Source organism: Lissotriton vulgaris, chromosome 7 (assembly GCF_964263255.1).
Source record: "Lissotriton vulgaris chromosome 7, aLisVul1.2, whole genome shotgun sequence".
In the NCBI taxonomy this organism is placed as follows: Eukaryota; Metazoa; Chordata; class Amphibia; order Caudata; family Salamandridae; genus Lissotriton; species Lissotriton vulgaris.
The window spans coordinates 18,297,264-18,321,181 of NC_141695.1; the positions used below are offsets into that span (position 1 = coordinate 18,297,264).

Here is a 23,918-nt window from a genome sequence, read left to right on the forward strand (position 1 = left end):
GATATCCGTCACCATTGCGACGGCGTAACCCGTCCGCCGAGGTCTGCATCAGGCCCTAACTCTGAGACTCATAAAACAGCAAATACAGCAAACAAACCCAGGAATTGACCTCAAAATACTGCTCCCCATAATCGGGGTGTTGGGAGCCCCTCGCACTCCAGGCCCCAATGCAAACGCACCTCCTGCACTGTTGATAACTGAGTCCTGAGTAGCAGGCTATCAGCTCTGCCTCTCTCACACCTTCCACACCTTCCCACAGTGTCACTCCACACTTGCAACAGGCTCGCTGTCCCTTCACTAATGACAGCTGCTGCCTTGCAAAGCGGGCTGTCTCCTCTGCCGTTTGTTAAGAACAGGGCTCCAATCTTGCCCCCCCCCTCCATCTTTGAGTCTAAATTATGTTTCCTCCGTTGAGCCATTCCTCCGAGGCCAAAGCCACACTGGCACAGCAAGCGTGCAATGGGCAATAATGCAAGCAAAGGAGGATAGTAAAACTACGATGATTGGGGTTTAGTCGGCTTCTCCTACCATGGGGCCCCAGAGCCACTGTACCTGCAGCACAACTACTTTCTGCCCCTTTGAGTTAAAAAATACCCCCAAAAAACAGCAAGAGTGACCTGGGCTCTAATGCTAGCGAGAACAATGGGCCCTCGCTCTGATTCTTTGGAGTTAGCAGACATACTTGGGGCACAGTGGTCACTTACACCCTTGGCTCCAGTATCTGTAGCACTAATGACAGTGCAGCAGGTGCAGTTGCATTGGGGCCCAGGAGTTTGAGGGTCACAACACCCTAATTACGGGGGCGGATTTGTCGGTCAGTTACTGGTTTAGTTTGCTGTACTTGCTGTTTTATGAATCTCACATTTAGGGTTGAAAATGAGCTACTGAAAAAGTACCACTGAAAGGATCTTATAAGCTCCACTCCCTGCACTCAGCCAAGTTTCTCCTACTCCCCCCCCCAGAGGGCATTTCTCTGATGAAGTTGTCTCTTCCTTTGTAAACAAAAAAATGAGTCCACACATAGGGTCTCCTCTTTTACACTAGCTCTCTCACCCCTTTCCTGTTTCTCCTCTGCCATTCCTGTGACGTCCCAGCAGACCAGAGGATTAGGACTCTGCACCTGAATGTAACTCTGTCTTTCTCTGCCCTGCCACCCCTCTGGACACGCTTCTTACAAACACAGCTGACCTGGAACGGTTAATGCGGACCTTGAGGCGCCTTTGCCTAAATCGAAGGTTGTGGTGGGGTATAAAAAGGTAAAGAAGAAAAAGACTTCTCACCAGCCTTTAAACGATGGAGGGCATTAAAGCTTGAGGGTTGCAAAGATTTATTCTTTCAAGGGGCAATATATGGGCGCCATTAGCAGAGTTCCAGGGTCCAAAGTAAATAAGACACTTACTAAAATGTAATCTCTGTGTACTATCTAATAACTTATTGCTAAAATACATATTTTGAAAGCACTTGTTTTATCTCAAGCACTTCTTTAGCTTGTGCCGTAACAACTACAGCAGCAAACTTTGGGACTGGAGAACAAGGTTCGACTCCCGGCCTTAGCTCAACATCCTGTGATTCTCCGCAAAACAATCTTCCTGCGCCCCAAAAAAAACAAATGATTGTGATTTTATGTAATATAACTGGCGCTCATGTAAACACTCCAATAGCTATGTGTTGTGTCCACACTATATAAAACTGCAACAAAAAAAAGAAATTATGGCATCTTATCTTATACTGTATGTAATAGTATTTCAAATAATGGCTTACAAATCCACACTGATTTCTGTCACAGGCTGGGGCTTCATAGCACAATAAATAAATATGTCTCTCTTCCACTCACCACAAACAAGGATCCAATTCTGTGCCTTTCTGGTCTCACACACGCAGACATCTGCAGGGAGTGCATTAACTTAATGAGATTGCTTATTTCTCACTAATTATTCATTTATTGTTTTTATATTTGTATTTAGTGCAAACTTGACCTGAAAGTATTTGAGCACTTTACATAAGCACCAATCAAGTTCACATTCATTTTTTGGTATAAAGAGAAGTAGTTAATTGCAAGGAATTATAAGCTGTTTAACTTACATTTATTTTTAATTTAACTGTGTGAGTTACTGTACATGTAGATAAGTGTAGGCAAAAACTAAATACTTACAGAATATTTTGTTCTTTTTAGCCACCTCTTTGACCCTGCCACCATACTCAATGACCTCAGCACCCGCGGCACTCCGGTCACAGTACACAAACTTTTTTAAGCACTCCAGGGCCGGTAATTGAAGAGAGCCTGTAAACCAGCCAAATGAAGAAGGCAGCACTTCCAGGTGATCTTTATTTACACTTCTTAGCTGAGGCATTCATCCCTTTTACAGAATTGAATCACGGACCCCCAGGCGTCATGCCCCAGATTTTGAAGACCTCTTCTCTTGATGAACACACTCAGGAATGTATACCCATGTAAGCGTTCATAAACTTGTATTAAAAGTTTAAAACCTTTCCTAGTACACACAACAAGAATAGTGGTAACTATAAAAACAACCAGAAAAGCAGCCAATATGTTTACAAGTAAATAGCAGGAAATAGAAGGAAGTATTCCAACATGTTAAAATCCAGCACATATTTTAGAATGTGATAAGTTAGTTTCCCAACCCCTCCTTCATCCGCCAAAACTAAACTAAGCATTAGAAGGAATCCTATAAAGCCACATAAGAGAACCTGCCTGAAAGCGACACCCATATACCTTGGCAGAACAAAAAGATTTCAGTTCAAGGCGGCAGAAAGAGTTGCAATCCACGTCTTTCAATAAGCTCCGATGAAATGTGCAGAGCAGTATCCTTCGAAAGGGAAGATGGTGATATCACGGTCTCGTCTTTGCCCCAGCAGCACCTCCTCGTGCCTGGTCCAAAGCCCTCTCGGGGCACAATACGTGTTCAGACCTTTTATAACATTACTAGCTTACCCGTTGCGCGTTGCTGCGATCTCCGAAGAAAGGAAATTCAAGGCAACTCGTCATGATAACATTCAATTTACATTGTGTCATTTTTATTGAAACTTATTCATTTTAATATGGAAAACATTTCAAAGTGTCGTTTTAATTCTATTTATTTATTTGAGTGCTTGTGGATACAGGATTTTTGGTTTTTCCTGATGGTGCGTACATCAGTATTCGAAAGATTATGAGGGCCCTGGGGGGGGCAATATTTAAAACAAATTTATGCAAGAAATCTTCGCGGAAGTGTACTAAACAACTTCCCAAAGTTTCCTGGCGATCCGATGAATGGTGTTTTAATTCTATTTATTTATCTGAGTGCTTCTGGATACACACTTTTTTGTTTTTCCGTCTTGTGCGTACATCAGTATTCGAAAGATTATGAAGGCCTTGGGGGGCCGATATTTAAAACATTTTTATGGCAGAAACCTTCGCAGGAGTACTCAACAACTTCCCAAAGTTTCATGGCGATCTGATGAATGGTATTTTAATTCTATTTATTTATTCGGGTGCTTGTGGATACACGATTTGTTGTTTTTCCGTTTGGTGCGTACATCAGTATTCGAAAGATTATGAGGGCCCTGGGGGCCGATATTTAAAAAAATTTTATGCCAGAAACCTTCGCAGGAGTGTACTCAACAACTTCCCAAAGTGTCATGGCGATCGGATGAATGGTGTAGTAATGCATAAAGGATAAACAGACAGACAGACAGACATACATTCGTTTTTATATATATATAGATGTGCAGAAAGTGTTTTAAAATCATGTTAAACAACAACTAGTGCTTCTGTCTCTTACATACTTCTATTAATATTTACATGCAGATGGTTGAAAGTAAGTAACTGGAAAGCCAATGTACCAGTGTGGGTTCAAAAATCTCCTAAAATAACTTGCTCATGCGTTCACTACTATCACAATATCTCAGAGCAAGTATTTCACTGGTGAATCATTAAAGCCATACATTGCGAATGAATTAAGATAAAAGCATATAACTAGAACGACCCCTATCTATTATGTATATAAAAATTAACCCTGGGCGTAGTTCGCGAAGTAGCGCTATGCGTAGCTAAGCGAAGCGTACTTCGCGAGCTACGCGCAGCACTACGCGAACTGCGTAGTACCCTGTTCGCGATGATTGCACAGTGCTGGATGCTTGTCCGCACTGTGCAATCATTGAAAACAGCATCTTGCACAGTGCGAGCTGTCTTTTACTGCCACTCAAGTAGATTTTTACTCGAGCGGCAGCTTTCTCAACGCGGACTGGTAGTTTCTCATCGCGAGCATACACGACCACACGCAATGAGAAACCTGACCTCCCCGCGTTGAGAATCTCGGCAGGAGGTTTATTTTCCACGCTTGCCATCGGCAACTTGATGTTGCTGATCGCGAACGAGGAGAAAGTCTCGCCGGGATGTCATTTTGATTGCTCGCGGTCGCCAACTTGAAGTTGAGGACCGCGAGCGAGCAAAAAATGACCACTGCACTACCCTACTCTACGCGTGTTTGCACTGTGCTACGTGTAGTTCGCGTTGTGCAAAGTAGTGCAAACTTCGCAAACTACGCGAGCATAGCATAGTGCTTTTCCCAGGGTTAATAACAATGATCACAGCACGGCTTGAAATCTATCATCTTTGGGGATGACATCCTTGAACAGCGCCCTAGTATAGTTTTTTTTTAAACTTTGGTAAGAAATTTTAACCAGCAGGAGCGGAGCTTTAGATCCTCGTCTTTAGGCGAGGAAAACGAAAAACTTCCATTAACGCGCAGGAATGATTCCTTTATGCAACTCTATGTCCACATGACCAGAGGTGCGATGGAGTTGTGATGGAATCTGGAGGCATCATTTACTTCCGGGCAGGAGCTACTGCATGAGGTTCCAGATCCAGTCAGGTGCTTGGGAGAATTCAAAAAGTGAGGAAACACTAAGTGAGGAATCTGCAGTTAGAAGTATGAGTCAGCAGGAATTTACCTTCAAACTTTAGTTTACACATACAAAGTTTCTAAATGTGTAGACTTTATGTTTACTAGGACTTTGGTTTCCATTCCACATCCTGGGTATTGTGAGGTAAATAAGAAGCCTTTTCTGATTTTTTCGCTGCATGGCTAATGAGGTATGGTCTCCTAGCCTGTATCAAAGGGTTTGTATAAATACAACAAGGCAAACTTGATTCTTGGAGATACTGTTCTGTATTATGACGAAAACAATAACAAGGGGCACCCTACTCACTAGGAACCAGGGTATGTCATGTGCAACAGAAACAACTGTTCCAGCGGAAAGTTAGGCAAATCTATAATAATACTTAAATGCACAATCGCAATCATAAAAACGGGTTAAGGTGAGGTCAGAAAGAAAGAGGGCCTTGCAGAATTTATGTTCACATTCATTTTTTTTTATCAGATTTGTAAAATTGAAATTAATATATACACCAACCAAGAAAAAAACAATAGTGCTTTTGTGTCCCTCAAGTGAAATGGACCCATCATTTCTGACATCACCGTAACCCGTTTTTGTGATTGTGATTGTGCATTTGATTATTACTATAGTTTACGATCTGTATTATGAGATATATTATACAAATTCAACCTTCCATTTTCCATCCTATATTTTGTAGCTTATTGAATGTCATGTCTTTTGGTTCTTTTTTATATGTTGTCTCTCATGGGAAGTAAGACCTCCTTTCTGGGTAAACCCTTTCCCACATTCCATACACTTATAACGTTTATCTACAGAGTGTATTCCCTCATGTTTTGTAAGATCTCCCTGATTGTTAAATCTTTTTTCACATACAGCACATCTGTAAGGTTTCTCACCAGTGTGCGTCCTCTGATGCACAGTAAGTATGAATTTTTGGCTAAAGCGTTTGTCACATTCAGTGCACTGATACGGTTTCTCCCCTGTATGTATTCTTTCGTGACTAGTAAGATGGTGCTTACGGCTGAAAGATTTCCCACATTCGGTGCATTGATAAGGCTTTTCTCCATTATGACAACGTTTGTGGACATTAAGATGTGATAGATGATTAAAGCTTCTCCCACATTCACTGCACTGATAAGGTTTCTCACCAGTATGTGTTAGTTCATGTCGGATTAGACTACTTTTATCTCGGAATCTTTTCCCACATTCAGTACACTGACATGGTTGGTTATCTGTATGTGTTTTTTCATGTTGTGTAAGTTGGCCTTTGCTAAAATAGCTTTTCCCGCATTTTGTACAGCCATGTAGTTTTTCTCCTGCTGCATGTATTCTTTTGTGCGTAAGTAGATGCCCAAGTTGACTGTAACTATTCCCACAGTCACTGCACCAATACGGTTTTTCACCTGTATGTATTTTCTCGTGAACTTTCAGTGCAACACTAGAACTAAAACATTTGCTACATTCTGAGCATTGATAAGGTTTCTCCCCTGTGTGTTTTCTTTCATGGATAGTAAGGGCTCCTTTCTGAGTAAAGGTTTTCTTACATTCAGAGCACTGATAAGGCTTCTCACCCGTATGCACTCTTAAATGGGCCGTAAGAGACCCCTTTACCCTAAATCCTTTCCCACATTCAGAACAAACATGTTTCTTCTCACTCATGTGTGTTTTTCTATGGACAGTGTTGTTTTTCCTATATTTATTGTCCTGAAATGTTTTGTCTCCTTTGTGTTTTCTTAAATGTTTCTTCAGGTCACCTCTAGAACGAAAGCTTTTATTACACTCAGTGCAATGACAGGGTTTCTCACCAGTATGGATTCTCTCATGTACTGTAAGAGAACTCTTTAAATAGAATTTTTTCTCACATTCAGTGCACTGATATGGCTTTTCTCCTGTGTGGATTCGGATGTGAACTTTAAGTGCTCCTGTCTGGCGGAACCTCTTTCCACACTCAATGCACTGATGAGATTTTTCCCCTGTATGTGTTTTCTCATGTTCAGTCAGACCACCTTTTGCACTGAAACTATTGTTGCATTCAGAGCACTGGTATGGTTTCTCGCCAGTGTGTGTTCTCTCATGGACTGAAAGCTGTCCTTTCTGGCAAAAGCTTTTCCCACATTCAGAGCACTGGTATGGCTTATAACCTGTATGTGTTCTCTCATGGTATAAAAGGTGGACTTTAGTACTGAATTTTTTCCCACATTCAGAACACCTGAATGGCTTGTTACCTACATGTATTTTCTCATGGACAATAAGTAGATGTTTTAACCTGAACCCTTTGTCACATTCAGAGCACTGATACACTTTCTCACTCTTAGACATTCTATTATGGATAGTAAGCTCTGTCACCAATGGATGGTACACTCTAGCACGCTAGGAAACGTAGCAATCTCTATTGTCTGTGGCTAATAGGCCCGGAATGCTGAGGCTCTGGCAGATGTGGATAATAAGCACCGGCGCACTTGGACAGCAAGTTCCATTGATTGTGTACAGTAATGTCAGTTGGCTGTGGCTAGTGCGTTTTGCCAACTGTGGAAAGTAAGCTCTGGGCTCCGTAGTAAGCTCAGTTGACTGTGGCTAGCAAGATCTTCTACATTACGTGCACTGACAATTTCTCAATCAAATGCTTCTCTCGGATTTAGAACAACCTTCTGGTTGAGATATTTTGCACATTAGCAATCACACACAAGTTTTTCAGTAGGAATTCAATCTGGTAATGAGAGGAAAAATATGTAGCTCCAAAGAGTCCAGCATCCAGTAGATTTGTCTAGTCTCTGATGTGGTTCCTGATGAGACAACGCATTTGATGGATGACTCAAACCATTTCACATTCTGCTATTTCACCTCTCAGTTCCTGATTCGCTTTCAACCGTGTGTCACTTTTAACGTGGTTTCTGGTGCATCTTCACATGCTTTTTTATTGCATTTTTAATAGTGTCATTCTTCAGGTGATTTAACAGAGGCGTCACTGTATCAGTTTCTGCTCCCACTTTAACACCTGTTTGATTAAAATAGATGCTCCGTTAGTTTCTGCATGTACATTAAAACACAAATAGCATTAATGATCTCATCTTGTCACTATAAAGACACTGTGTGCTCATTCTGAGAATTACAGTACAAATCACTTCCCTCATAGGGGCAGTAGGGGTGAAGGTCTGTGAAGGATAGATAAGAACTTTAAGCAATTAACAGTTAATGCCGGCACAGCTGCTCTATATTGTCCGCTCAAGGGCACTGGCGGCTTAAAATCAGATTTCAGATTTACTGATCTCATGATAAAAACGGGAAACATCCTTTACAATGCGGTGTTTACACCACGGGACCTTTACGACGCAGCCATTACAACGCAAGTCATTACTACGACTTGCGCTGGATGGCGCTCTTGCTTAAGGAATAATTTGATTTTCTATTCCAACGCCTCCCCTACAGTTACAAGGGCTGGAGTTGGAATAGAAAATTAAATGAATCCTCAATCCAGCGCCCTGGTGAAAACCGCGTTGTAAAGTTCAGCGATCAAAATGATTGCGTTGTACTGACATACATCCGATAATAACTGACCAACTGTATGAACAACAAGACCAGTAATATACAGGCTCTGTTAATTAAACCATTATTTATGGTCTGGCATTGGACAAACCCAGCACAGTTAAAAAGTAAGAGGCAGCCACATTATAAAGAATTCTACTTGATCGATATTGAAAAAGACAATAAAAAGACAAGTACATGATGGTGTGAGACCCGTAGAGAAGAGTGGTGTGTGGAGATGGCAGTCCTGCGGGTGGCAATTCTCCCACAGAGTGAAACACAGCGGTGAGTGTAGGCAGCTACCGAACTAGAGGTATAGGGGAGGCAGCACTCTTTTAATCCGTTATCTCCCAGCATATAAACGTAGTTACTTTGCTGCAGCGTAGTTGCCAAGAAGTCCAGGTCACCAGAAGAGGCATAGGGCAGAGCCGAATGGACTTAGAAGCAGCATAAAATGGAAAAGGCCATATGAAAGAGGCGGGGAGCTCAGGGATCACCCAAAAGCTGGACAGGGAATCCCACATAAACAAGATGCCGGAAGGAAAGGGACAAAACAAGGTCTCCTAGGCAAACCACACACAAAGCACAGTTGAAACTGCAATGGGAAGCAAAACAAATCTAGGATGGATAAATGCCTAGGCAGAACTGAATCCGGCACGTGTGACAAGGGACTTCCCAAGGAGGAATGTAACCCAAAAACAAGAAAGTTTCACACATTAGCTGTTAGGCCAACAGAAAAGCAGAGGGTGCCAGAAACTAGAACATCAAGCACCCAAATCCCTCTCCCTTCAGACCACATTGTACAACTATCTAGCAGGGTTGCAAAGGATGGAATAGAGGTGCAGGAAACAAATTGATCAAACACACCAGTCATCATAAAGAAGGAACCAGTTGATGCCAAACTTAGCCAATAATCTACAAAGGTGAGGGATGTGGCTTGCAGAAAACCCAGATGGCCGCACCTTAAGCTGGCTCCAGCAGACACTTTTCGTAATCCCTGAATATCTGCTTTATCATCCATTTGCCACACAATTAGGGAGTTCTGGGGGTCCCAGCACCACATTGAACGGCCTTGTGGCATTCCCGACTCCCGAATCCGTCCCAACACGAGAGATTGCCTCGGGCAACCAAAGCGTAGCCTAACGTAAGGAGGAGGGCCCTGTGTCTGTGAACTCAATGGAGAAATGCAGGATGCTACCGTGGGCATCGAGGCGTTCGCTGCGGTGGCGAAAGACAAGGGGCTCAAGACCCAGGAACCTACATGGAGCTGAGGAGGAAGCTGCACATTGGCTCTGCCCTCCGAGACGAGGTGGGCGGCTGCATGCTGCAGGGTGTGGCTGAGTCTTCTCTAAAGGTGTCGGTGTGCCACAGTTGTTGCATTTATCCATCGGCACCGAAAAACATCTGGGACAGTATCTTAAAAGTAAACAATGTTCAGACAGCCATCTGGACAAAACTGTGGACAAAAAATAAAGCATAACCATATGGAAAAATAGATTTTTATCTCTCCTTCAGCAGTACAGGATGACCAATGGCATCCCCGGATCTGCCCACGCTTCACTGTGCTGTCTTTAGCAGCACCACCTGGCTCTCCTTGCACAGCCACCAAATATGGGCACCGCTGCCACAGCGGACCATAGCTGCAGGGCAAACATAATAAAGCTTTCCACTGCATGGGTTAATGGCAGCTTCAAACAAGTAGAGAGGAGGACATGAAAACAACTGAAACACAAAGCAAATGCTATCCAACACTCATGTTTTTCTTGAGCCTGGAGGAAACTTACCATGATAAATGTCAAAGTCAAAGTCAAAGTCAAAGAATTTATATAACGCACTACATACCCAGAGGGTCTCAAGGTGCTTAGGGAGGGGAAGAGGATTACTTGTCAAATATCCACGTTTTAAGTTGCTTTCTGAATGCTAGGTGGTTCTGGGTAAGGCGAAGGTAAGTGGGGAGTGAGTTCCATGTTTTAGCAGCCAGGTATGAGAAGGATCTGCCTCCCATGGTTGTCTTGTTGATGCGAGGTACAGTGGCGAGGGCTTGGCTGGAAGAACGTAGTTGGCGGGAGGGGGTGTAGAAGGACAGTCGTGAGTTGAGGCATTCTGGTCCGATGTCGTAGAGTGATTTGTGTGCGTGCGTTAGCAGTCGGAAAGTGATCCTCTTATTGACGGGTAGCCAGTGGAGGTCTTTCAGGTGACCAGAGATGTGATCGTTACGCGGGATGTCTAATATGATCCTGGCTGAGGCGTTTTGGATTCGTTGGAGTTTCTTCTGGAGTTTAGCGGTAGTACCTGCATAGAGGGTGTTTCCGTAGTCCAGTCGGCTCGTGACCAGAGCATGGGTGACAGTTTTTCTGGTTTCGGTGGGGATCCAGCGAAATGTTTTTTTGAGCATGCGAAGAATGTTGAAGCAGGATGAGGATACGGCGCTGACTTGTCTGTTCATTGAAAGTGAAGAATCCAGGATAACGCCTAGGTTCCGTGCGTGGTCTGTCGGGATGGGTGCTTTTCCAAGGGCTTCCGGCCACCAAGAGTCGTCCCACGCAGAGGGGGATGTACCTAAGATGAGGACTTCAGTTTTATCTGAATTCAGTTTCAGACGGCTGTGTTTCATCCATTCGGCAACTTCTTTCATTCCTTCTTGTAGGTTAGTTTTGGCGGTGTTGGGGTCATTGGTGAGAGAAAGGATCAGTTGAGTGTCATCCGCGTAAGAGATGATGTTGAGGTTGTGTTGGCGTGCGATGGCCGCGAGGGGGCTCATGTATACGTTGAAGAGGGTGGGACTGAGTGAGGATCCTTGTGGTACGCCACAGATGACTTCAGAGGCCTCGGACTTGAATGGTGGAAGGCGGACTCTCTGGGTTCTGCCGGTGAGGAACGAGGTGATCCATTCAAGTGCTTTTCCTTGTATTCCGATGTTTCTGAGGCGTTGTAAAAGGGTGCTGTGGCAGACTGTGTCGAAGGCTGCGGAGAGGTCGAGGAGGATGAGGGCGACTGTGTCTCCATTGTCCAGTAGAGTTCGAATGTCGTCTGTTGCTGCGATGAGGGCGGTCTCAGTGCTGTGTTTTGCTCGGAAGCCAGATTGTGAGGAGTCGAGGGAATTGTTGGCTTCGAGGAAAGCGGCGAGCTGGTTGTTGACAGCTTTCTCGATGACTTTGGCCGGGAAAGGAAGGAGTGATATGGGGCGGTAATTTTTGAGTTCGGTGGGGTCCGCTGTGGGTTTTTTCAGAAGGGCGGTGAGTTCAGCGTGTTTCCAGCTTTCCGGGAAGGTGGCGGAGTTGAAGGAGCAGTTGATGACGTCTCGGAGGTGCGGTGCTATGACGGAGTCTGCTTTGTTGAAGATGTGGTGAGGACATGGGTCTGTGGGGGATCCTGAGTGGATGGAGTTCATCAGGCGGATGGTGTCCTCAGTGGAGATTGGGTTCCAGTCGTTAAGGGTGTTCAAGGGGGGAGAATGTTCATCATATGGTTGGGTGGGTTGGTCTCCGGGTTGGTTGTCGAAGCTGTTGTGGATGTCTGCAATTTTGTTGTGGAAGAATGAGGCTAGGGAGTCGCAGAGGGCTTGAGAGGGGGTGATGTCGTTGGAGTTGGCCGAGGGATTGGTAAATTCCTTGACGATGTTGAAAAGTTCCTTGCTGTTGTGGGCGTTGTTGTCTAGTCGATCCTTGAATGCTGTTTTCTTGGCCTTTCGGATTAGTTGGTGGTGTATGCGGGTGGCGTTTTTGAAGGCGTCCTTGGTGCTGGTGGTTGGGTCTTTTTTCCAGGCCTTTTCAAGGGAGCGGCAGAGTTTCTTGGACTTCTTAAGATCATCGTTGAACCATGAGGCCTTCTTGCTGCCAGGTTTGCTTTGACGTTTTTTCAGTGGTGCTAAGGTGTCGGCGGTGTTGGATAACCATAGGGTGAAGTTGGCGGCGGCTTGGTCTGGGTTAGAAGAGTGGGCTGGGGTGTTTAGAAGGAGCGATGAGGAGATCTGGTCGATGGTGATTTTGTTCCAGTTTCTTTGCAGAGTTGGTTGGAGGTGGTTGATGGGTTTCGGCTTGTTGTAGGTGAAGTGAACGCAAATGTGGTCAGTCCAGAGGAGATCCGTAGTATGGCTGAAGGAGACATGATTGCTGGAGGTGAAGATGGGGTCGAGTGTGTGACCTGCGATGTGGGTGGGGGAAGTGACCAGTTGTTTAAGTCCGAGGTTGGCGAGGTTGTCCAAGAGGGTGGTGGTGTTGCGGTCGTTGTTCTTTTCAAGGTGAAAGTTGAGGTCTCCCAGAAGGATGTAATCTTTGGAGGGGAGCGCGTGTGGAGTGATGAAGTCCGTAATGTCTTCACTGAATTTTGCGCGGGGTCCTGGTGGTCTGTAGAGGAGGGTGCCTCTGAGTGTGGTCTTGGGGTCGATGTGGATCTGGAAGTGAAGGTGTTCAGAGTTGGCGAGGTTGACGTCAGAGCTGGTTGAGATGCAGATTGATTTTTTATGGACGATAGCGATTCCTCCTCCTGTGTGGCCGGTACGGTCCTTGCGTGTGATCTTATAATCTTCAGGGATGGCAATGGTGATGTCTGGGGCGGAGGAAGCGTTCATCCATGTTTCTGTTAGGAAGGCGACGTCTGGAGAGATGGTGTCTAGTAGATTCCATAGGTCAATGGCGTGTCTGTGGACCGATCGGGTGTTGAGAAGGATGCATTGTAGGTGATTGGGGTCGGGAATCTGTGGTGTGGTCGTAGCGGGGATGTTGTCGGTGCCGATGAATTTGCAGGAGTGGCAAGAGAAAGGTCCATGAGTGTGTCCAGGAGCGGCTTGGACGCAGTTGGGGGCGCGACCGGGGTTAAGGGCTAGGAGGGTGGCGGCATCGTAGGTAATGCGGGAGGGCTGGGGAGCGCGAGGGGCAGGGGGTCTGGCGCTGGGCGCGGTCCAGGCGCGGACGGGCGTAGACGGGCTTACCTTTGGCGCACCTTCGGCGCGGGTTGGGCGCGAACGCTGCATTTCAAAAATAAAAATAATAAATGACAAGCGAAAGGACAAATAATGATGAACCAATAGATTTTATTTTTTAAATTTTATTGAACAGTTTGCAGGGCAGTGCATAAAGTACGTATTTGCATGACACCCATATAAACATTACTACATTTTGTTTACTCTCTGTTAACCATATTTTCAATAGTGAAATACTGGGCATTGATATCAGTCTGTGTACCTCTTGCTCTCGACAGCAATCCTTTCTGCACGTATCCATTGAACTCTCGTTTTCATACGCTGCCATTGGATTCAGGGTCTTCTCCCAAAGGTGGATCGCATATGTCGCCGCTATAGTTATTCCAACCTCCTCAGATCTTTGTCCATTTTTTTTTACATCCTCGATAGATATATACTGATTTTTCTGCCATCATTGCCATGTCCATATCTTTACATCACTGATTGAGGGTAGAGCTACCTCTAGAACCCCTGCATTGCGCGATGTTATGCTTTGCTACTATCATGCATAATGTTACCCAGTCTTGGGCCACCCCAGCGAGATCCGTGGTCTCCGAGACATTGAGCAGGCAGCACCTAGGTTCTGGCAACACTGTGACATGTATGACTTGTGAGAGTGTTCGCATCACCGCCTTCCAATATGCAACGATCCTAGGACATTGCCAGATAGTATGGAAAAATGTGCCTGCTTCCCCGCACTGTCTGAGGCATGTAAATGTAAATTGATACTTGTATAGCGCACTACTCACTCGCAAAGGTCTCAAGGCGCTTGTACGAATACCGCTGTGGAACCCATCCTGGCTTTCCCTGTGAGGTGTCCACTCCTGGGCACCCCCAAGGTGGAGGCCAGGCATCCTTAGCGTTGTGGGGGCCGTTGTGGAGATTAAGCAAGCTATTGCCCAGAGTTGCAGAGTGGGACTCCATGATTGGAATAAGCACCGAGGTGAGAATTATCAGGTCCGTGGATTTTTGAGCCCAAGACCCGCCGAGGCGGGGAATTGAACCCTGGTCCCGGGCTAGACCTCTGCATCAGGGTCTGCCGCTCTAGCCATTGAGCCACACTTCATAGCATAGCGATGTGTCAGTGCAGTTAATTTTGTGGAGTAACGTCCTCGTGTAATACGTGCGGTGTAGGATTTTAAGCTGTACTAGCCTTAGTCTCGATGGGATTGTTACCTCCCTGGGAGACGCAAGCGCCTCCCGCCAGTCTGCTTCCTCAATGTCTCTCAGCTCCCGCTCCCATTTAGCCTTCAGTGCAGCTGTAGGATCTGGGCAATTGTTAATTATTTTACAGTAGGTTAGTGAGATCGCCTTTGTGTGTAGGTGGTCCGTTAATAGTCTACCTTCTAGTGGCGAGGATTCTTCAGGTCACGACCCTGGCAGCAGTAGGGATAGGAGTGCATGCTTAATCTGTAAATATCGGAATTGCTCCAACTGCGCTAATCCATAGGTGGCCTGTAGATAGGCAAAAAGTGACCATTTCCCCTTTCTGCCAAAGGTCTTCCACTGTGGATATGCCAATCAGGTCCCAGTTTCGGAATCCCTTGGTATTACCCAGCATCCCAAGTTGTTTTGTGTCCCATAAGGGCGTTGCTAGTGTCACTACCCCATCCCAGCCCAAGGCCTTCTGTGCCTCAACCCATATACGCAGTGCATGTGATGTTGGACCTGTTATGTGTCTCTTCTTCTTATTGTGTAGTGCCCCCATGATCCCCGACGGGGCAAGTAAGCGCCTATCTAGTCTAAACGCTGGGTCGCCTTGGGGGGTGTGAAGCCACTGATTAATAACTACGAGCTGGGATGCCCAGTAATATGCCTTGATATCTGGGAGGGCTATTCCTCCATCATACCAGCTTCTAGTTAGTTCATGTAGGGCTATGCGGGACGTCTTCCCATCCCATAGTAGGTTCAGTACTTCTGCATTAATCGCCGCGAAATAAGCCGTGGGGACAGGGAATGGTGTGTTCTGCAGTGTGTAAAGGAAGCGCGGGAGTGCCATCATCTTAAAGAGGGCTGCCCTCCCAAGTAGCATCAGAGGCAGTGAGCGCCAGTGTTTAGCATAATTTTTAAATCTCGCTAGGGGTTGGGTCAGATTATAGTCTGTGAATTGTGCGCGGTTGTGTGTGATGTATATCCCAAGGTATTTAAAACGATCTGTAACTATTTGAAGTGTAAACCCTCGCGGGAGCCATGGTGAAGGACCATGCAGGACATACAAAAGCGACTTCTCCCAATTAATATTATACCCCGATACCCGCCCATAGGACCCACAGATGTCCAAGAGGCAATTGATGGAGCGCGCCGGAGATGTTAAGTATAGTAGTATGTCATCCGCATAGAGCGAGATGCGATCTTCCCACCCGTCAGTCCATCTTATCCCTCTTATAGTCAGGTCTTGTCTAATCCATGCCGCCAGTGGTTCAAGGACTATTGCGAATAGGAGTGGAGACAAGGACAGCCCTGCTGTGTCCCTCTGCCAAGTTGGAATTCTGTTGACAAATGGCCATTCACCACCACCTGCGCCGTCTGGTCCGTGTATAGTAACTGCACCCACGCTCAGAACTTAGGTCCAAACCCCATACGTTTAGGCACCGCAAAAAGAAAAGGCCACTCTACCAAGTCAAAGGCCTTTCGCGCATCTAGGGAGAGTATTGCTGCTTCCTCTGCAATGGCCGACTTACGCTCCATCACTCCGTGTACCCTTCTAAGATTTAGTGCTGTGTTTTGATGGGGCATGAAGCCGGACTGGTCCGGGTGGATCAGCGCCGCTAGGTGTGGTTGTAGCCTGGTCGCTAGTGCCTTGGCTAGTATTTTGGCCTCCGCGTTTAGGAGGGAGATAGGTCTATACGTATATCTTGAATGAATACTATGTTGTCATCTACCGTTGCAGTGGCCATTGGAGTATATATTGCCTTGTAGTGCGTGCCAGAACTTCAGTAATTTGGTGGGGCACAGATACTATGTCTCCCTCTGCAGACCTTATGTGTGCTATCCAATTGTGTGTCCTTTCCTTCTTCCCTAACCAGGCCAATATTCGACGTGATTTATCTCCCTGTTCGTAAACCGTGTGTTGTGTCTTGGTCAGCTTAGCGGCGGCCTCTTCCCTTGTGAACGTTGTATATTCCTGCTGAGCTAAATGCAGTCTATGTGCGGCCTCTTCAGTCGTGGTCTCCTCTAGGGTCGCTTCTGCCTGCGCTACCTCTAGTTCCAGTGTATCTATGTGCTTCTGTGTCTCTTGCTTGTGACCTGTAATTAGGGAAATAGCATGCCCCCTTAGCACCATCTTGTATGCCTCCCATAGTGTAGTGGGGGACGTAACCAAGTGTTGGTTTTCTGCGAAGTAGCATTTTGTTATCTTAATAAGGGCCTTGCTTATCTTGCGATCCTTGAGGTAACCTGGTCGGAACAGCCTCTGATTTTGTGGGGTGTATGGAGCATATGTAATCAGGATTAGGGAGTGGTCTGATATGCCCCTAGGCAAGTGTCTAACCTTCACTAGACCGAGTATTCCTGTGTCCATCACCACCCCCTTTTGTACCGCTTTGGCCGCCATAAGTGTGGCAGTGTATGCACAGACGTGAGTCCCTTGCTCACCTTGCCACTGGATTCAAGCAAGCTGGGCTGAAGATGGCTGAAATGCCAGAAACCGGTCCTCGGAAGCTTGTTTCCGGTCCAGGGAAGATATGGCTTGGCAGTTCGGGCTGGACTGTTCCCATGAGGAACAGGGTCAGACTGATTTGTATATAGCCATGTCTGAACTGGGGTGGCAGAGTGGGCTAAAGAACGGTGATGGATCAAACCCAGATCTTTTTTTTTTTTTTTATAAAATACCTTATTGTACCTCTAATAGTATACACAGCTTCCAGCCTACAACCCCCTGGGCCGGCCGCGATTTAGTCATTAACATTCTGTAATATTAGGATATCTCAGGGGTACGGCGGCGTTTAGTAACAATGTGGGTACTCAATTTACAGTAGGAGTAGAAATCTGGATAGGTCCGTGATTTTTCTTTTTTTAAAACAAACTTGTTGAAATTGCATCAGACAGAATAGATGACATGAGTAACCATGTGTGTAGTATTTGCTTTACCTATTATACTTAACACTTGGCATTTCGGTTCAGTCATAGGATACAGGCATAACTTCTTTGCAACATACTTTCCGTTTCATACATCAAGTAAACTTCATTACTTTTCCATCTAAGGCGAAAGTTTTCTCCATTATATCGGGCACCGGCATCTCTGACATTAGATCCTCACAGAGGAGTGCTATCTACTGAACATAGTCGTTTGCTATCCTCTCATCTCACCAGTCAAGGGGTATATATGGTCTCTATCCCTCCCTCCGGCAAATAGAACCCTATGTCAACGTACAATAACATTTTGAGGCGTCCCCTTCATTGATTACTTTCAAGATCGGATAGGTCCTGTGGTGGGTCGCATAGTGTGGTACTGAAAATTCTGGACCCGTGTCATAAACATCGTCGCACCATGACGATTTTGGTATCAGCGAACTGGTAATGATCTAAGCATCATACATAAGCATTTCCGTCACGATCAAGTGACGCCATCACCCTGAAATCAGCATTTCCGTTCTGAACCCTTGGGTTCCATTTTGTGAACGGCATCCATTTTATGATTGCCCTCACATAGCCAAATGGATGAAAGACAAAACCTGGTCCGAAGGACACGTACGCCTTAGCTGACTCCTCTGTGACCTGGGCAAGCTGACTCCACTGCCCGAAGCCGAACCTGTTCGGCCAGGTCCTTCCCCAGTGGCCGAGCAAGATTAGTATCAAGGCACGACATATCATAAACCTTTCATAGTACACAAACCATGCCTAATCATACACACACCTGTCCCTGTTTCTTGCTTTATGACTCGTTTTACGAGGAGGAGGCGCCCGATTTTATTGGGGGTCCGTCGATATCTGATGAGAATACTGGGTCTTGCCGGGTAATCAATTACGGGCTGGTCGAACTCAAATATGTGCTTGTCATCATGACTCTGCTTTTCCCTCTGTAGTGAAAATATTTGTATGGTCAAACTGTAAAATACGGAATTTGTGCCCGAAGCTTATTATTTTGTATAAAAGATGAAGGCTGGCTTCTAGGATATCTGTTACTGGTTGCAGCCAATAAATACGATATTTGACTTCACCTAGAAGACTCGGTGTTTCTGTGGTTCGAAACAGGAAGGACTCAGAGTTTTCAGGTGTTCTCCCTGGCACCGCCGGGTCCATAAAAACCCGGTACCCCAGTTGGCGCCCCACGTGGGGCGGTATCAGCGGTACCGGTCCAAGCCAGAGGTTCGTGAGGAGCTTCGTGTGAAAATTCCGGAGGACGGCCAGCCACTTCAGCGACCCCTGTATGTTGACGTGGTTCCGAAGGTCTTTGCTGTGAGGTTCCATGCGTCCCGACGGCTACGAAGGACTGCTGCCCCGACTATCGCCCTGTTTTGGACCCTTGATGATTGGTAGAGCAAAACGATAGACGAGTCTTCTGGTGACGTCATTGATACCTCAGTTAAGTATAAGTGGAGCGTCTCCCAGTCCTTAATTTGATTCTTAGTTCTTGGTATCCTTCGGGATTATTTTGTATTGGAACTTGCAAGTGCCAAAAGTGAAGGACTCGTGTTTTTACGAGACTATCGTATTCGATAATCCTTCGAAGTTTGAAGCTAGACTAGAGAGCGAAGATGCCTGGTCTTAGCAGACTTGGAAATTTGTTTTGTCTTGGTTGTAATAAGGATTCCCGGTTGGAGGACTTGTGTCCGGTTCCTCCGATTGGAACTCCGACATATGAACTCTATGTGAAGCACGGCGTAGGTCCCCTCAAGGGCCGCCGCTTTTGCTACCTACTCCATCTGTGTTTCCTACGACTTCGCTAACTGCTCCGACTGCTTATCCTAATACTGCTTCTGCTTCTGCCTCCGCTTCTGCATTACCTCACCCTATCTTTTCTCCTGTCCTTCCATCAGCTTCTATTTTCATTCGACAGAGAATGGCCAACACTGTTACCGGTCTTTTCTCACCTTTCTTTGGGTCACCTAATACGACCCCTAGCACAGAATGAAGACAGTTGCGAAGTCAGCTGCCTGACTATCACGAGAGAGAATTACTGAATAAGTTAGCGCGTAAATGGGTTGACGATACTGCAAGATATGATGAAGAGTCTATCATAGAGGTCTTCCGTCAATGGGAAGCATCGAAGCAGAAATATGTCTTTGAGCAAATGTGTGTACTTCTCCGTGAAGATCTGGAGGGAAATGATCCAGAGCACGACCTGTCTGAATTGTGCCGTGTGCGGTTTAAGTTTGCGGAGGGTATGATTATAGGTGCCGATGTTGAAAAAGCGGTTGCGATACTGTTATCGTATCGGAGTAAAGGGGGCACTTCTCGATCACTATCTGAATGTGATGCATCTGGCAGGAAGAAGGCGCGACAGTATCCCATGAGAGAGGTTCCTCCGGTTTGGCAGGAAGGGGACGCAAATGCTCACCCAGCCATTCCGCCGCATTTTCAGCGTGTATGGGTACATGTTTCTTGGAAGAGATCTGAAGTTTTGGCTCTCAAACAGACATTACCTGATCCTCGTAAGAATCCTGCAGGGTATTATAAGGAGTTGTCACAAACTGTAAGCTCATGCATTATGAACCTAGCCGATATAGACATGTTGTTTGGGAACGTAGTTCCACAGCCTTTATGGGGAAACATTCGCCACACCGATCACGATCAGGAATTAGGCGATACATGGGCTAATATCGCTGCTGTAGATAACAGACAAGTTGGTGGTGCTAAACCCGAGCCTTTAATTGCCGAACTCCCTGGTAGAATAATTACTTATATGAAGACTTTAATGCCTGAATTACGTGTTAATTGGGATAAATTGTCTGCATGTAGGCAGAAGAAAGATGAAGCAGTGTCCGATTTCTTCACGCGGTTTGAAGAGACTTTTGTAGACCATAGCGGTCAGGATATGGCTACTGAAGGTGGCCAGAGATTGTTCATCGACAAATTTGTGCATAATTTACTTCCGGAGTTGTGTGCTAAGTTGAAGGATTCAGAGAGTGCTTGGGCTGTCTCAACGTCAGCACAGATTTTAGCAACAGCCCAGTACTATGAAAATAGGCGCAAAGATGAGTTAGAGAAAGAGGATATAAAGACTGAAGGATTAAAAACTAAGGTTCTGCTGCAGTAAGCGTATCCACCCTGCACTAATAATCAGCGCGATTATCAGCAGCCTCAGCAATATTCGAGGAACTCGCAAAGAAGCGAGTCTTCTCAACAGCGTTTACCGTATGGTCCGAATCAGTGTGCGTATTGTAAAGAAGAAGGCCATTTTAAGAGTAGTTGCCCGGTTTCGTTGCAACGTGCAAATGGTGCTTCTGGTGTGCGAGGCCGCGGTGTTCAACAAACGCCTAGAGGTAGGGGACGCTGTGGGTTCCCACAAAATGGACGTCCATTTCCACCACAGAATTCAATGAATAGTTTCGACCAATAGAATGACGTGTCTGGTAGGACGACTCAGTACTATGCTGATGACTACTATACAGAGGATGGAAATATGGTAGGCAATGATTGCTAGGACAGCCATGGACAAAGAGAGGGAGTTGTTTCAGTTCCAGTAGATCAGAGTGGACCTTATGTTGAGGTGATTACATCAGGTGTGTCAGAGCCTTTTCTGTTGGATACTGGTGCTACAAAGAGTTCTATTATGCACTCAGAACTCCCTGGCGCACCTTTGTCTGGCAAAATGAATGTTTCAGTAGGTTTTTCTGGCACGCCGCTTAGGAACCCGATTTCTAGTCCTATGTCTCTTTCTGTTGGACCTTCTTATTCTTACAACAGGTTGTGGTGAAAACTTGTTGGGATTGGATCTATTGAAAAGACTATATGCGACCTTGTACTGTTCTCCTTCGGGAGTACAACTCACACTAGGTAAAAGAGTGGTTTCTCCAATGTATCTATCTATGGATAAATTGCCGACAGAATTATCTTCTCTTCCAGATACTCTTTGGGCTACTGGTCCTAATGATGTAGGTCTTTTGGAAATACCGCCATATGTTGTGACATTGAAAGCCAATGTTAAATTGCCGCGCATTCCCCAATACAAGATCTCTAGCGAAGGTGAACAAGCATTGTTAGCGATCATTTATGATTTGATTGAGAGAGGTGTAATTGAAGAGACAAGGGGCAACGTTTGTAATAGTCCGGTTCTGCCTGTCTTGAAGCGTACTGATCCTTCCCAGCCACCTGTCTATAGGTTCATGATTGATCTTAGGGAAGTGAATAAGATCGTTGTGCCACAGTTTCCGGTTGTCCCTGACATCACTACTCTATTGACTATGATTCCAGCTTCCGCCAATTGGTTCTCGGTGATTGACTTGAAGAATGCTTTCTTCAGTATCCCGATTGCCGAGGAGAGCAGAGATATTTTTGGCTTCAGTTTAGGAGGTGGAAGTTTCCGCTTCATGCGCGCTCCTCAAGGCTACTGTGAAAGTCCATCAATATATTGTCAGGCTTTGAAAACACAGCTTGACACGATTGTTTTACCTGATGGCGCTACCCTTGTTCAGTACGTCGACGATTTGCTTGTATCTGCAGATACTGAGGAGATTTGTAAAGAGACTACATTGTCGTTGTTGCGTCATTTGTCTGATTTTCATCACAAACTGTCTCTCTCTAAGTTACAATATTGTCAACAAGAAGTGACCTACTTAGGTCACCTCTTATCGAAGGAGGGAAGGAAACTGACCCCAGAAAGAATTCAGGCAATTGCACAATTAAGTGTGCCAAGGACACAGAGAGAAGTGCGTGCGTTTTTGGGCATTTATTGCTTTGGTATCGTAGCGCCTGGCATTCATAGTGATTTCTGCCTCGCATTTCTCATACTTTCAAACTGTGCTGCATTTATTGCTCGCTTCCTCCTCGCATCGCTCGCACTTTTAAACTAGGCTGCCATTAATTAGCCGCGCTGCAGAATCGAGTTAATTGAAGTAATTTCACTCAAACACGCTTGTTGCGGTCTGTTGCTGCCGGATTCTAGAAAGTGACATATGTGAAGCGCGCAGTCAGTGAGTCCGCATTGTGCCTTGACTTATTTATTTATTTATCTGTTTGTGAATGCATGCTTGCATAGCGTAGTACTGCCCAATCCAACTTGGTTATTTTGCTAGCAGCCATTTTCACGTTTGTTGTGGTGCCTCCTTGCTCGGTCCTACATCCCGCCCTCGGCCTCCCAGCTGTCCCTCCCTCGCCCCTCCCCCCTCCACTATCCATTAAAGACAGATGTCCCAACGCGCAGCGTCCACGCGCTGAGGCCACGCCGAAGGTGCGCCAAAGGTAAGCCCGTCTACGCCCGTCCACGCCTCGACCGCGCCCAGCGCCTGTCCCCCTGGTCCCCGCTGCTCCCAACCCTCTAGAATCCCATATGCTGCTGCTACTCTCCTCGCCCTCAATCCCGGACGTATACCACTTTGCTGCAAAGCTACTCCAGGACGTACCCACGGCCCTTTCGCCTGCCTCTCCTGCAAGTTTAACTGCTTCAGGACCCTCACCAATTCCACGTCCTCCAAACACAACTCCGACTCAAACCGCCTAAAGTGCATCCAGCTCAACACCCGCTCGGTCCACAGACACGCAACAGAACTCTGGGACCTAATCGACTCTGCGTCAACTGACATTGCCTTCCTTACTGAAACATGGATGAACACATCATCAGCTCCAGACATTGCCATTGCCATTCCGGATACTTACAAGATTATCCGCAAAGACCGCACCAATCAAACAGGAGGAGGCATCGCCATCATCCACAGGAACACCATCAAAATCACAACCAGCTCCGACGATAATCTTGCAACCGCCGAACATCTCCACTTTCAGATCCACACCGACCCCAGGACCACACTGAGAGGCACCCTCATCTACAGGCCCCCAGGTACCCGCACCAAATTCAGCGATGACATAACGGACTTCGTCAGCCCACACGCCCTAGCCTCCGAGAACTACATTCTTCTAGGAGACCTCAACTACTACCTTGACAACAAACTTGACAGCAACACCACCACCCTTCTGGACAACCTGGCCAATCTCAGACTCAAACAACTTGTGGACCCCCCCACCCATGTAGCCGGACACACGCTCGACCCTATCTTCACGTCCAGCAAGCACATCTCCTTCGATCGCACCACAGTTCTACACTGGACGGACCACAGCTGCGTTCACTTCAGCTACAAAACCTCCCTAACCCACAATCGCCCTCAACCTATTCCTCGGAGAAACTGGAACAAAATCACCTCCAACCAACTCCTCACATCACTCAACCAAAACCCTCCCACCCTCCCATTGGACTCAAACCAAGCGGCCACCATACTCAAGCAATGGATCACCAACAGTGCTGACGAATTAGCACCCGTGAAAAAGCACCAGATCAATCCAACCAGCAAAAAGGCTCCCTGGTTCAATGATGACCTTAAAAAAACCAAGAAACTATGCCGCACTCTGGAGAAGATATGGAGAAAAAACCCAACCTCAGACA

The 23,918-nt window shown here is 46.1% G+C and overlaps 1 protein-coding gene across 2 annotated transcripts in view; it reads right to left on the reverse strand.

Moving 5' to 3' along the window:
* Positions 1-1,920: 1,920 nt before the first annotated feature.
* LOC147700538 (uncharacterized) overlaps positions 1,921-23,918 on the reverse strand; it is a 111,463-nt gene continuing 89,465 nt past the window's right edge. For both annotated transcript variants that reach the window (XM_086929688.1, XM_086929687.1), the window contains exon 3: positions 1,921-7,894. In XM_086929688.1, the coding sequence (XP_086785814.1) occupies positions 5,608-7,218 (1,611 nt within the window). In that variant the 5' untranslated portion in view covers positions 7,219-7,894 and the 3' untranslated portion in view covers positions 1,921-5,607. The remainder of the gene's footprint in view (positions 7,895-23,918) is intronic.